The sequence below is a fragment of the Strongylocentrotus purpuratus genome, unplaced genomic scaffold, assembly GCF_000002235.5.
Source record: "Strongylocentrotus purpuratus isolate Spur 01 unplaced genomic scaffold, Spur_5.0 spur5_scaffold_6, whole genome shotgun sequence".
Taxonomy (NCBI): domain Eukaryota; kingdom Metazoa; phylum Echinodermata; class Echinoidea; order Camarodonta; family Strongylocentrotidae; genus Strongylocentrotus; species Strongylocentrotus purpuratus.
Window position 1 is genome coordinate 28,210,980 of NW_022145612.1, and position 15,562 is coordinate 28,226,541.

At 36.9% G+C, this 15,562-nt stretch overlaps 1 protein-coding gene across 1 annotated transcript in view; it reads left to right on the forward strand.

Annotated features, from left to right (window-relative positions):
* Positions 1–15,562, forward strand: part of LOC581656 (NADPH oxidase 5) — a 63,570-nt gene that overhangs the window by 24,856 nt on the left and 23,152 nt on the right. The window contains exons 4-5 of the mRNA XM_030999948.1: positions 6,045–6,241; positions 13,818–14,018. Coding sequence (XP_030855808.1) covers positions 6,045–6,241; positions 13,818–14,018 — 398 coding nt within the window. The remainder of the gene's footprint in view (positions 1–6,044; positions 6,242–13,817; positions 14,019–15,562) is intronic.

Consider the following 15,562-nt stretch of genomic DNA (forward strand, 5'->3'; position numbering starts at 1 on the left):
ACTTTATTCAATTCATAACACATAATTGGATCTCCTGAGATGACACTATTAAGAGTTTACCGAGTTAGCTGAATGTAATAAACTTGTATATATATCAGATTAACCTTTCATTCTCTCAATAATTGCTTAGGAAAGCACCATCCACTTGGAATACATTACGTATATACTCTTACAACATTCAAAGATGACGTTACACGGATGTATCCAATTATCCACATTGAGGGGGAGGGATATATCAAGAACAGAGAATCGCTCTTAGAAAAGTAATATAATGTTTAATGGTATTGATAGATGACGATCGTAAGTTTTAAAAGTGGAAAGTTATAACAAAGAGAGAGAGTGAGAGAGAGAGAGAGAGAGGGGGAGGGAGAGAGAGAGACAGAGAGAGAGAGAGAAAGATAAGACGATAGTAAGTTTTAAAAATGGGAAATAGGAACAAAGAGAGATCGATCGATCGATCAAGAGAGAGAGAGAGAGAATGAGGAAGAGGGGTAAAAAGACGACATACCCTCAACAGAAAGATATGTACAGACAGAATTTTATCAGACGGAATCATTTCAGGCACAAGTCGCACTAGCAAATTAACACAGGCCTAAAATCATTTCAAATAGAATGCGTTTGTTTCATAGACAGCCTTCGATGCATTCTAATATGGATCAACGCGTAGTTTGCGTATAATATGTTTTAGGCAACTCGATTTTACAACTCATTGGATGGTTCACGCTTTTTTATTCTAAGTTTGTGACCTATGATTTCTGAGTTTTTCGACTTCAGATACCGTGCTAACGTTAATTTATTTATGCCATATTATGGTATTTTCCTTTCTTGTTGAACGATCTTTGGTAGATGTGGACGTAGCGTCGTAGATAACGGAACAATGGTTTATTTATGCTATATATGCATGCAGGTCATGGAAAATCATCGGGTATTTGTTCATCAAAAATACCAAGCTTATACAAAGTTGCCTTCGTGTCAGGTCAATTAACAATGATTCCGAAATGATGATTAAAGTTTAATCCTTTATAGAGACCTTCACCTAATTGTCTAGCTTTCTATAAACACAGTTGAGATTGGACTTCTAGTTTCCAGCCCCCTAAAATGCATCGAAAATTCATATCACAATGGCAAAGCAATATCGTATAGTGCTGTTTTATAATATTAATGGCGGCCAATCAACCATTCTGTAAATCGGCAACAATAGAAAGCGTGTGATATTGCCCATATACACGAACCAAAATCCGCATTTGGTATGGATTTCTCGGTGGTGTGACAAATTGAAATTCTCAATCAAACCTCCATCCAGAAGCCGTCAGCATAGCGGAAAGTAATTTTTATTTACAAAAAGAGAGGAAGACTATATTCTGAAATAACTCGGACATCCTAATATGGCTGTTCAATATTTCAGACGAGAAAGGTATAACCTCGTGGCGTCAGTCTTTCATTGCTATAGTCGATTTTTCACCTCTCTTTTGATCACGTGCAGAGACATTGCTCAATCTGCCATTAGCTAAAGATATTCCACTATTGTCCACTCATTTATTCAAGAGCTAATCTCTAATGACGAAAAAATGGAAAGGCTTGCTGGATGGGTATGTGACGTCATAGTGACGTATGTCGGTCTGTATGTTAGAGGCAAATATTTGAAGTCTTGTTATCTCATATACCTCGAGGTATTAAACTATCACTTGAAATTATTGATATATGTATGTATATATATGACCCAGGACATTAGAGAAGATGAAATATCGTTTATACAATGCATTTCGCATCGGTGCGTGCGATTGGGGGTTAATTCATGAAAATAGAAAAGACTATCATATCAATGAAAACCCACAAATCATTCTAACCAAAAGTTTATTTGTTTTCATTGGTATTCAAAGAGCTCCTTAATTCTGATGACTGTTATAGCTTCGAGCTATATGAAAATCTACGGTCTATAGATTTGAAGCTTATTATAGACTCATTTCAATACGGTATACAGAACAAAATCGAGTAAGGATAAACAAATATATGCTTGGAAGTAAATACATATTTAAACAATATATCTTGTCGAACAAAATCTCCCTCTTCATTATTCAAAATGTCACCTACATCGTACGCGCAGATTAGTTGTCGGGATCTTTTCTTATGTAATTCATTCATTCGTCACGACATTTCATTAGGTGTATAACACTATCTTCAAGACTGCGTGTACGTGTATCTTACCATCCTTAACATTTAGGAATTTCTTGAGACCATAAGCTTACTATCACGAGTGACTTTGCCATTACCAGGCCTTGTCCTCGTCGAGAATACTACTGGAGTATTTGCACTCAGCTACCACAGACATGAATGAGGTTTAATACGCCCACCATAGCTTTTAAATATGATGCACTGTGGTTATTAAAACCAGCTTACAGGAGTTAATCAGTCCTTCTTTTCCAAAGAATTAATCCTCGACAACCATCATGGATTATATTTACGACATACACTCATACATCGAATGACGCTAAGCATTTTTTTATAATTTCCCCGATAATGCAACTCTACAATACACTTCTACATATGTTTACTAATAATATGTCACTACGGACTTGGCTTGGCAAACACAAATATATACAAAAGAAGCCACGACTTTTGAAATCAATTTTTTGTTTACATTGTGAGTGAGCCCAATGATATTGTATTAATACCATATCATATTAGAACAATTTAGGGTAAATGAATCATTTGATGAATAAGAGGTAACTCTCAAGAGGGGTAGATGTTGACCCTCATAGTGGTTGTTTAATCAAGCACTCTTTTTTATTAGTATTTTTTATTAGTATTCACTAAACTGCCGAATTCCAATTGCTCTACATTTTCATAATTACCATATAACTATTTTCACTACATTACCCCTTTTGACGGGAAAATCCCATTTACACAGTCATAGCACTACCTCAGTGTAGAGAACTGAGTGTCCTACTTAGTGTCTATTTTGACGGATAAGATGTATATATATTAAGGTATTCAAAACAAAGAGGTGCACTTGCCCTTTACCAATGTCCATTGGGTATCACTGACATATCGTTTCTTTAAAGTTTCGTTTATTTTTATTTCTCTCGTCTCGTAGGAGTTTAAAAAATTATATATCCAGATCTAAATTTAAGTCTGTTTGTCATCGTTAGTAACCAAGGCGATTTTGCAAGGACAGAATAAATATCTCCCTAAATTTCCCATTGGTAAAATGTGCAAGGTTGAAAAGGCAGAATTATTTTTAATTTTTCTCAGAACTACGGTTTGTCTTATACATATCTAATCCATTGACTACTCAAGAAAATATAAAGTTAGGAATCTCACAGACAATAACAATTCTCCTAATCTTTAAATTTGTGTACACATTGTATTTCACTGTTGCGTTTTCCGTCACTCCATGTCGAGCTCTTGTTTCCCTTCCGTCTTTTTTTTTTTGGCCTGGCACAAATTCTCAAGCATCTTACTCTCGAACATGAAAGGTCGTTAGTCGAGTATTTCTAATAGTTACACTTTTGATTAACGGAGACCAGACTTTTGATTAAGCGAGAATTGCAGTAGCACTCATGTGGGAGGAGCTTTTCAATTATCTACCGTCCATTACCACACTTATAGCAATCCCACTATACACGCCAAATCGACACTTATGACCATTTCAGATGATGAAAGTACATTTTGACACAACAGAGGGGGTGTTGTACCGGTTGGGTTTTCGGATCTGTATTGTGCAATCTCACTTAAAGCTTTCATATTTATGGAAAATGCTGAAATCTATATCTTTGTGACTTTTCGGTCTCATCTTGGATGGCAATCAATAATTCACATCACAGTAGTTATACAATAGGCTTTCTTTTGTTACTGTGGCTGGTCTATTTTAAATAAAGAAAAAAAAAGAGTACATGATGAAAAATTAACGTGTATAATTTTGATTTATGTATTCTCTCCTGTCGTATATTTGTAGTATTGTACCCTACTGGCACTGGTAGGTTCATCATCTCGAATAATAAACTTTTTCTGATCTAAAAGCCCATTATCAATTGTTGTCATATAGCGTTAATATAATGTTTAGGGGAAAAAAGACATCCTTAAAGATGTGACAGAAACAAAAAAGGGGTCTTGAGAATATACAATCACTGAAGTTGGTGGGGATGACATAATTTTCCATGAATGAACATCCATGCCATGCTGCCCCATTTGTTCAGGCAATATTATTTCAGCTTTCAACGCTGATTGTCACGTGATTTGTTTTCTTTACCTAAAGTAGAGACTAGTATATCGTAATCAAATTGCCTTCTCGATATAGATCTATATCTAAAATATATTCATCGGTCCTACGGCAGACGTAATCCCTTTTCATTATACACGCATTTTAATTTTTGTTTTCTATGGAAAATTTCGAATCTCATTTGTTTGTAAGTGTATGATACAAAAGAGAAAATATTTCCAAATAATTGATTGGGAATAAAGTCGGAAATGGAACTTCACATTCCTTTCCATTTCGCTTGGGAGAATGTATTCCCTGAGGCGGGCCACTTGGGATGTCATCTCCCATCTAGGAAAGGGGATGGTTTGACTGCATCTCAGCTGGCCCACCGGTCTCTGATATCTATCAACTCTCACCATCATTCATTTGATCAATTTAGACGCGGGGATTGACGGGAGATATCCAAAGAGACAAGCCTTACATCAATCTTAACAGCAATATAGTATTCTCACTCGCTCGCTCTCCAACTTTCCCTCCCCCTCCTACTCTCACCCTCCACCGTGTTATTTTTCTTCTCCTCTCTTCTCTATTCACAGATATGATTTATCCCCCATAGTAGACACTGGGTACCTAAATTGGCAGCAATTTGTTATTTTGTGTTGGAAGAATCGACGGACAAGATTCGCTTAAATGCAAAAAGGCTATCCTCCCGCTCGTCGATAGGTTGTTATAAATATTTAATTTAGAAAGGATTTACAGGGGGCTTTCACGGGGATGAGGCGTTTATGAACAAAAGTGAGCATGAAAAGATGCAATATCGTGTTAAGGTCTATATACACTGAACGTCATCAAACTTGCATTTCATGGTTTTTTTTATCGACGGGCTTTTTTTATCGTGACGGTATAGTTGGCTCATATTGTTTTGATACCGGTGCACTTTCACGATGTAATCCCTACGTGGGACGCTGCCTTTCATAGAGGGGCTTACATCCAAGTACATTACCATAATATCACAGAGTTCATAAATGATCAACCTTCGGAATAATGAACCTTTCTATGTCATCCACTTTAGTGGCTTGTTTTCCCCCTCCTTTTACCCTGCTCCATCGGCAGTGTCTATCCAAGGACATTATTACTATGTGTCAAGAGGCAAAACAAAAACAAATCATCCTGTTCGGTACAAACATGTTTAATTTTTGTTTCAACATTTTGAATTTGTGTTCATGATTTATACAGATAACTAAGCTTGAGTGTATATCCGGAGTGTCTCTATACCCCTCACTATTTTCTACCCTTTTTTCTCCTTTCTCCTTCTCACCTTTTCCTCCCTGCCCCAACTCAATCTGTCTTTTTTCTCTCATTCATTTTTCTCCTTCCCTACTTCCCTCCCCCTCTCCCCCCTCTCTCTCTCTCTCTCTCTCCATCTCCCTCTCTCTCTCTCTCTCTCTCTCTCCCTCTCTCTCTCTCTCTCTCTCTCTCCCTCTCTCTCTCGCTATCTCTCTCCCTTCTTTCTATCATTCTTTCTCCCTCCCCATTCGAATGGTCTTTCCTTTCTTGTCGCCTCTCTCACTTACAGGTTTTATATCCCCCTAAATCCCCCCCCCTTCCCTCTCTCTCTCTGGTTCAGTAGGAAATTTTAGTTTTTGAAATGCAGTTATAACTGCGAGCATTAAAGATTGCAAAATACTGTCAGTATTATAAAATTGGTTTCTCATTGTACAACACTAAAACCTATAGTGATAAAGTGTATTGTTCATAATGGCAGCTTTGCCCCTGCACATCGTTTTCAATTTTTGTTTAATAGTATTAACAAGTGTATACATATTTTGTTTGTATGTTTTTACAGTGCAGCTAGTTGGTTGAAACCACCGTCCCTGAAGCCGTCTCGAAGGGTTCTACCAAGGTACCTGACCTGGAGATACGTTCACAACAACTACAGAAAAATCCTCTTCCTAGTCGTGTTCATTTTAATCAACGTCGCTCTCTTCACCGAGGCCGCGTACCGCTACGCCAAAAAGAAATCAAATTGGTGCCTCATAACAGGTGGGTTTTCTCTCTACTTTTTTAAACAGTGACTCAGAAACGACTGTGAATGTGGATGTGTCCGCGGTTCGAGTCCCGCCGCGGTACTAATGTCATTTGGCAAGACATTAATCTACATTTTCCACACTCAACCCAGGTGAAGTAAATGGGTAGCTGGTAGGATTATTCCTTGAAATGCACTGTGTGCTGAAAACGGCTGCTGGAGCTAAAGCTAGGGTAATAATTTCCAAAGCTCTTTGGAAGCGCGAAGAGACGTTATTTCATAATGTACTATGAGCTATACAGTAACTTAATATTATTATTATTATTGTTATGAGGGGGGTGGTTCATATCAAGGTCTTCCGATTTTGTTTAACTTTACGAGAAGACGGTGACAAGGGCGGGTGTGATCGTTATTCGAAGAAGAAGAGTGGAATCAAATGTGTTGGTTGTAACAGGATAAAATCGAGAACACTGGTCATGCGATTGGGGTTTACACTGTTGAATCCCAAATCGCCAGAAGGAAATTGGGTAATTAGGCTGGTCATATGGTACAGGAGAAAAACTGATTTATTCTGTGGGGTATTGGAATGATTCAATGATCCGAATTTAAAGAAATAGACTCTACCTTGGTGAAAGCCGCAAGCACTGCATAAAAAATGTATGTCTACATCCACCAACCCACCCACACACTAGTATCCAAATGCACATACACACAAACACACATATGGCATTACATTTGTACCAAGTTTTCAATATAAAAGAAAAACAAAACTAATGAATTAAAATAACTTTCTACTCAGATGCGATGAATGGGGGGGGGGGGGGGGGGGGGGGATGATCGTTACGTCAACAGGGTTTCCGACTATTGAAACTGTTTTTTCCGAAAAGCTAAGACATGAGCTGTAATTTAAACTTTCCTTAATTAAAGAAACCTTCAAATGAAAATTAATTCTCACAATTAAATCAAAATACATGTACATATATATTAATACATATTGTTTCATTAGGGAAATAAAATAGACAGCTTGTTATTTAGACAAATTTTAATATTCCAAAACAGGAAAAATAAAAGAACCAAAGAACCGTCAATCAATATCTAAAAAATCAAGCAAAGCATTGCAAAATAATGTTAATAACTTTACGAAATAAAATAGTATTCATATGATTTGTCTGGTTTTAATTGCTTACTCCGTTGATCTTGAGTCTATATCCGGATTTATCTGCCGCTGTAAACGCAATTTGCTCACTGGCTGTATCTGTGTTTCGTTATCGTGCATTTTCATCCAATTGATTTAAGCAATTACTTCGTTGATAGATAGACGCTTAATAAAATGAGCTAAAATGATATGATAAATGGGCGCATCCACGGTGATATGGAATGCACAAGATACCGATCTGTCTATGCAATTCCCTCTGTGTATGTGGCGATACAACAATCTGTTTAATATATATTTTTAAATCACATTTTAGAAATTGCTGGAATTCAAGCGAGAGAGTCAATAAGTGATTTCTTTTCGAGGTCAATGGAGTAGTTTTCTGATTTTTTTTTTCTCGAATTTTCTTTTTTTAACGCGGTTGCTTTCCCCCTCATCACCGGATTCCTGCATCAGTTTCGTTACCATCATCTCTGGTAGTCTCCTCTGGTCTTTATTGAATCTAGCCGATCGCTCAAGAAATTAGAGTCACATTGCAACCGTCGAATCGCAAATAAGCACTTTTAATCAAATCCACATATATCATGACAGTGTTGACTTCTTTAATCGAATTGTAGATGCAATGTTTACAGAATCAACCCAGGCGTAGATATTCCACCAGCGTTGGTATGTCACCGAAAAAAAATCACATGATCTACTCCCTCTCTCTCTCTCGATCTCTCGATCTTTCGTTCTTTCTTTCTTTCTCTCTCTATCTATATATCAACCTCCCTCCCTCTTTCTCTGTCTCTCTTTATCTATATCTATCTATCTACTCCCCCTCTCTCTTTCCTTCTCCCTCCCTCGCTTCTTCTACTCCCTTTCCCCGTCTCTCTCTTTCTATCTCTCTCTCTCTCTCTATCTCCTTTCTTTCCTTTCACTGTCTACTTCCCCATTTCTTCAGTTCTATGCTTTTCGTTAAATAGCTCTGCCTGTTTACAATTTCTCTCATGCTATCTTTTCTATTGAACTCTATTGGTTCCTCTGTCTCCATCCCATCAGCTTCCTCTCCTTATTTAAAACAACCATTTTCCATATATCCCAAAACATCCAATGAATAACTCAAGTCATTCAAGTCAATTTTCTCTCTCTTTATAAGTTTAAAATTGGCCAGGTATTCACGACACTTATCCGTGCTTCCCCGAACATGACGAAAAAAAACAAAAAAACATTACGAAAAGATCAAAACAACTCAATCAATGTTATTGAGTAGACATAGATATCATAATCCAGGGAGTCTACAGGACCAATGCATTATTCATAACTGATTCATGAATTAGGCTAAAGGTTTAAATTCAGCTTTTAAAAGCTTTTTATTGAGTAGACATATATTTCATAATCTAGGTATGCTACAGGACTAATGCATTATTCATAACTGTTTCATAAATTAAGCTAAAGGTTTAAAATTAGTATTCAAAAGAATAAATCCTACCTTTTATCCAAATGTGATATCCACCAAAGTTTACTTTACCAGGCTACCTGAGTCTGAATGCATATCTCATGTTGAATATTAATTTTGATAAGCTGTCAGAAATTGGAAATCAATATTAGCTTGATAACCACACGAAGCAGTGGCGCCCGAGTTTTTCGTCCAGTGTTCTTTATTTTTTGCAATGAACGTTTGGGTTTATTTTTATTACGAGGAAAATCATGCGCAATAAAATACTTCAAAATCACTTGTGTGCAGATAAGTATCAATATTCTGATAAAACAAGAGATAAACAAGGGCTCAAGAGCTCTTAATTGTCTATAACTGTATTCTTATTCAAGGTTAAGAAGAAGAAAAAAAACGGGAAAATATCCTGAAAACATTTACATAATCGTGTTTCTGTTTTCACAGGAACAAAATTAAGGATCTGTTTGGGCCTTAAGACCTTATAGGAATTTTTCTTTGTTATTTACATTTAATTAACTGATGCATCTACAATCAAGTCTGAGTCTCCAAAGTCGCAAATACTTATCTATATTTATTTTACATGCCTTACATGCTATTATTTCAATAATTTTCTGATTTTATTTTAGTAATTTTGGAGGTGTTTTCCTTTTTTGGGAAAAGGTTGATATATTCAGTAAGCAAGTGATTGTTATTATAAAAATCGCTATCACAATGTGTAACGATTATTTATGTTGTGTTTGTGCAAAATTATTCTGCCTTCAACTGCCAATAACCAATGATCAATTCGTTTAAATATTAGATGATAATTGAACTCAGCTTGATTTTGTTCTAAATCGTAACTCACGTGAAATAAGGCATGGGTAATTGAAATACATAATGAATCCACCGGTTTCTTTCATGCTAAACACAACAATGAATGCTATAACGACTTGTTTGAGAGGTATTACTAATGAATATCGATGAGTTCCCGGTCATTTCAATAAACTCAGATGATAGAGATATGTCTTTTCTGATGGTGAACTTTGCCTCCAATGGTGCATGATATTTCTTATCGATAAATTGCAAACGAAAGCGGATGACAATCGAAAAAAATGCCTCTTGTGTCAATATTGACCATTTGATATTAACAGTTTATTAATGATTGAATACCTTCAAAGAGGTCCAGAGCGTACTTTTCATTCAGGTTGGTTGTGAATATCCACAAAAGGCGTGTCATATTAATAAACTGCTGAAATGTTGGTAAAAATACAACCTTTCTGCCAGACCCTTTGTCTGATATTGTTATTAGATTTCAGCGTACAGTGGAAAAATTGATCAAAATTGAACTCGAGAGTAAACTTTAGTAGATATGGAAATATGAAATTGGATAAACGCCGAGGTTTGACATAAAGTGAGGGGAATAAAGTATACGGTACCTTTCCCACAGTATCATTTTGTATCGCTTCGCTGGACTTTCATCTGCTCAATACTCAGGCTGGCATTCTCCCTAAGGTGACTCAATAACAACCAAAAACAAAATCATATAATATCATATAATAATACTATCATCATTATAGATCTACATAACATTTAAAGACAGAAGTAATCTCCTGACACAATCACCAGACTCGTGATTGATCACAATCGTGTGTTCCTTCTCTATCCTCGGGGGACTACTCCTCTTATGTAATAGACGAGATGAATTACATAGGGAGAATTAAGGGTCGTCTCCTTCGGAGATACGCCATGTCTCTCCTGGGTACGGAGTGGCAAATCAGGGAAATGTCCCTTCTCGACGTTTTGAACTGGGGCAAGGTGGATTTAAAGCCTATCTGCACTAGTTTGACCAGGAGGAATTAGACCTCCCTGCGTGGTCACTGGCAGGTGGTTATTTCATCAAATCAGCTCTCAATTAACATAAGAAATAGGGGACTATGGGGGATCAACGGGTACCGCTAAGGCATTGTTGGCTGTATAGAGGGCGCAAGTATAGCTACAAGTAGTGCAATCCCGCTTTAAAGTCTCGATCTAGATCCATTAAGATGACGGTTTTGCCTGAATGAGGAAAGAATTTAAGTCGATTATGCGATGTTATCAACATATTTTAATTATAATAGTCAAATTTAACTTTCCCAGCAAATTAGTGTGCAAATTCATCGCACATGTCCGCAAAACCTCTCCATGTTTAGTGGCATAAATAATAATTTTGATCTTTACACTCTCAGTTTTAAAAGATGGCAAATAATCAGAAAATAGGTACTTTATTTAGGTTATTTCGGTTGTTGTAGGCATCATCTGAATACCCTCTGTAGTTGATATCTCTGGTCAAATGGGGTCTTTACTAAATGTAATAGTATAAGTGCTCAATAAACGCCGAGAAAGAGGGGCTTTAATGCTATTGACCAGTTCGAACGGTTAAGAAACTCGCGTTTTAGTATGTAATAACAAGAAGATGTAAACCATCTACCGCTTCTCGTCGGACAAAAAGAGTATTTTATCAGAATAATGACTAATACATTCACCATGGAGACGTGTAAATACCAGATAAATTGTAAGCTGCTTCTGCCAACAGTCTTAGGTGATCGTTCATGTCCTTAAGTAACGATTATTTTTCCCTTAATGCATGCACGCCAGCGAGATATTCTACCCATTCTCTATTGAAGCGGATATAATACGGTTAAGAAGAAAGTGCTTCAGTTAAAGATGGAATATTATTGACATAACATTATTTTAAAATAAGATGAAGCGAAGCATACGACTCAAAGGAGCGCGTTAGATGTTTACGTTGATAGTAGTATTTTGGAAGAAATATGGAATGAAAATGGAATTGCATTCAATATGGAATTTCAAACAAATAACTTTAACAATGCTCTTTGTTAAATTTGTATATAAGCAAGATGGCATCGCGTGATGTACCGATACGGTGACAGACATTGAATCACCAGGTATAAGCTTTTAATAGTCTTTCTTTCCACATCATGCAGGTTAAAACAATCAAACATTTGGAAATACATGAGATGGCAGTGTATCCATGGCTTTTTCGTCCAAGTTTTTGTCACGGATATCTGAATTATACTGAGAATGGTCACTGGATTTCACAAACATGTTCCAATACCAGGCTCGCAGGCACACACATTGGATTATGCCCATATAAATCGTCTAATTATATTTTCCTCATTTTCTGAAAAGCAAGGAGTTCCATTTTAGCCAGAAGCTTTAAAGCTTATTTGAGAGTGTGTTTTTTGTGAGATAATGAGAGAGAGAGAGGGGAGAGAAAGAGGGGGAAGAGATTAAGAGATGGGAAACATACGGACAAAGTAGCCAGACATTAGAAATGAGACCAAAAAAGACAGAAAGACAAAGAGACACAAAAGACGGAAAGAGAGAGATAATCAAAGAACGAGATAAACAATAAAACGTAATATTTGAAGAAAAAAACAATAAAGAGAAGGAAATTAAACATAGGTGGAATTTTTCGTTGTAATAAATATCAAAATACAGTGATGCCGCCGAAACATTTTAAAATTGAGCGAATGCTAAAATGATTTTCACTATAGAGAGTCGCGATATTTTCATCTAAATTTTGGTCGGATTTCTTTTGTGATCGGGTTGAACGCCCTTTCATTTGAGAAAATTCATGTCACTGCCCACACCATTCTGGCGTTTCAATAATTGCTAAGGACATGTACACGTTGTTTTCTATCGGAAATGAATAGAGATGAAATGTCTTTGTGATTGGTTCGTGCTGAGTTACAGATTCTGTAAAAACGATCAAAGCAACCCGTATGAAAATCTTATAGACTCACCTATTTGGCTTACTTCGAACCATCGGGTCATCACGTCCGGTCGGTGTTCGCGTTACACGACTTTTCATGAAACGAAAGCGGAAGATGACGCGACCTTTCGTAGATTTGTCGTACGGTTTTCTCGAAGTGTCGGGTAAATTGGACCAGACCATTTGTAGTTGAGAGGGGTTTATTTTACAAACATTACCCCCGACATTTCGTGAATAAAGGGGCATGTTTTCACAAAAGGTCGGGTAACGCGACCACCCGACCCAACGCGCTGATCCGATGATTCGAGGAAGCCATTTACCCTTCTTTTTTTTTTAATGTGTTATATGCTTGTATTGTAAACATTGAATAGATTTCTACATGAACTTAAAATGAAATATATAACGTTCAATACTCTTAAAGTTTAAATTCAACTTTGATGGAAATCAAATTTGAAGAATAAACAAAAATTAAATAGATTCAAAGTATTATCCTGATTATGGACACCAGACAACCGGACGCACAAATGCATTTTGAAATAGTCATACAAAATTAACTCTCTAGATAAACACACCCGTTTTCAATGTTTTCCCCGAACGGCAACATTATAAAAGAAACAATCCAAACACTTAGATGAAACTTGGAAATAGGTCATAGTTTGCTGCAGGGATGTCCCTGTTTTGAGAGGCTAGTTGCATAAAGGTAGTTTAATTTCTCCGAAGTGTTATTTCTTAATGGAACTTTAGATTGTTATCACAAACGTATGTCATTCATTAAATAACCCATTAGCCAGGGCCGACCATGAAAGCTTAAAAAACAAAGAGAGTTATGGTAAATATATGCCGCGTGTTAAAAAAACTGTTAACCTGTTATAATCATTATTTTGTTAAATTTGGGGAGCTAAACAATTTATGATCATAATGTACTGATGCGTAGGCCTGGTATGTGCATTGTTTTCCTTTAAATACTGCAAACACAATGTCAGTTTTTCAAATTCTCTTGTAGAGAAACTTTTATTTTTGCAATGTCACTTTTAAATCTATATTGACCGATGCACAAACCAAACATGGTTTAAACAGATGAGTTAAGATGGTTATAACTAAAGTTTTATTTCTGCGATTCATATATGCAAATTGATCGTGTTTTTTAATAATTTTTTTTAAAAATAAGGCTTGCTAAATTCAAATAACACAAGTGTTTATAGAATCACTAATACTGTTTTATCTCTTGTTTGATTTCGATCTGTTTTGCAGCTCGTGGTTGTGGTCAGTGCCTGAACTTTAACTCTGCCTTCGTACTCGTCCTCATGTTGCGCAAGACGATCACCACATTACGGACGACGAAAGCCGCTGAGATCCTCCCTACAGACCAGAACATCGTTTTCCACAAACTGGTGGGAATCTTCATCGCATTGCTGTCTGGAATACATACTCTGGGACACATTGGCAATGCGTGTAAGTAGGTAACAGAACGTTGATGATAGTCATGGTGGTAGCTGACGTGTTGCTTACACTGGGTGGTATTGGTGCTATGGTGTTTGGTTGGTTGATCATGGTGCTGGACGTATAGCTTACACCGGGTGGTATTGGTGCTATGGTGTTTGGTTGGTCGGTTATGGTGCTTGACGTGTAGCTTACACTGGGTGGTATTGGTGTAATGTTGATTGGTTGGGTGGTTATGGTTCTCAGGTGACAGGTTGAATGGTCGTGGTATGATAGGAATATCACTATGGTGGTAGGTTGTCTAGTCATGGCACTAGGTGGTAATGTGTTTGATGATGGTACTGTGGTGGTAGGGTAGTAGGTAATGGTACCATGGTGGTATTGGGTTCATGTGGTAGGATTTTGGTAGTGGTACTATGGTGATTTTTTTGTTTGGTAATAATACCATGGAAGAAAGCTGGTTGGTAATGGTACGTGGGGAGACGTTGGTAATGGTTATCTAGTGGGAGGTTGATTGGTAATGGTTTTATGGTGCCAGTATGGTTGGCAATAGCACTATGTCTATATGACGACAGGTTTGTTGATATTGAAACCAAGGTGGTAGGTAAATTGGTAGTTTATGGTCGTGGTGGTGGAAAAACGTCGTGTTCCAGACAAGTTTTCATACTAATCGAAACTCATTTTCACTAATCATGTACTTCAACATGGATTGATGTCCAATTGACTGTCGTTAAAAGTGACATAAAGATGAGACTCCCTTTTTCTTATCTTCCTTTATCTTATCTTCTATGTTTGCATCTTCAGCTTCCTTCCCTTTCATCTCATTCCTCCCTGTTTCATGCAAGTTTGTCACCTATCTTTCCAAACTAGTGCACCTACATTACATGAGCAAATACACACAAGAATAGATGGTATAGGTAGATAGAAATAGAAAGAGAGAAAGTAAGAAGGGCTAAAATCGTGAATTCCGCGGTGGTAAAATATTTCTATTTCTATATTTATATGTCTTACCACCGGGGGTGCGTTTCACTGTGCCCCCGTGCCATGCACCTACAACACAGAAGATTAAATACGAAGCAACTACATGTATAGGATGAAAGAGGATGGGGAATGAAACCAAAAATTGTCTTTCTCTCGCTAATGCTCATTCCGAGTAGAAGTACGAGTGATCAGAATATCTCATCTTTACATCCCACAGGTCTTTATAGAACACTTGACACTGTCAATCACGATTGCTCTTGTGTCAATTTGTTTGATCTATATCCTCAACCTACTCAATGATGACGTTGGTGGTGTCAGTGGTGGTGTTGGTGTTGGTGAAGGTGATACTGATGGTGGTAATGATGATGATGATGATGATGATGATGATAATGATGATGATTAAGGTAAAGGTGATAAGGACAACGATTTATTCATTATTTAATCATTTTCAGACTAATGTTGCAAAAACTCACCTTTTATCCTACCACTCAATGCGCCGTCATGAATCACAACGTCCACGTCACAATTGATTTAATTTGAAAACGAATAAACGATGGTATAACGCTTATAATCAA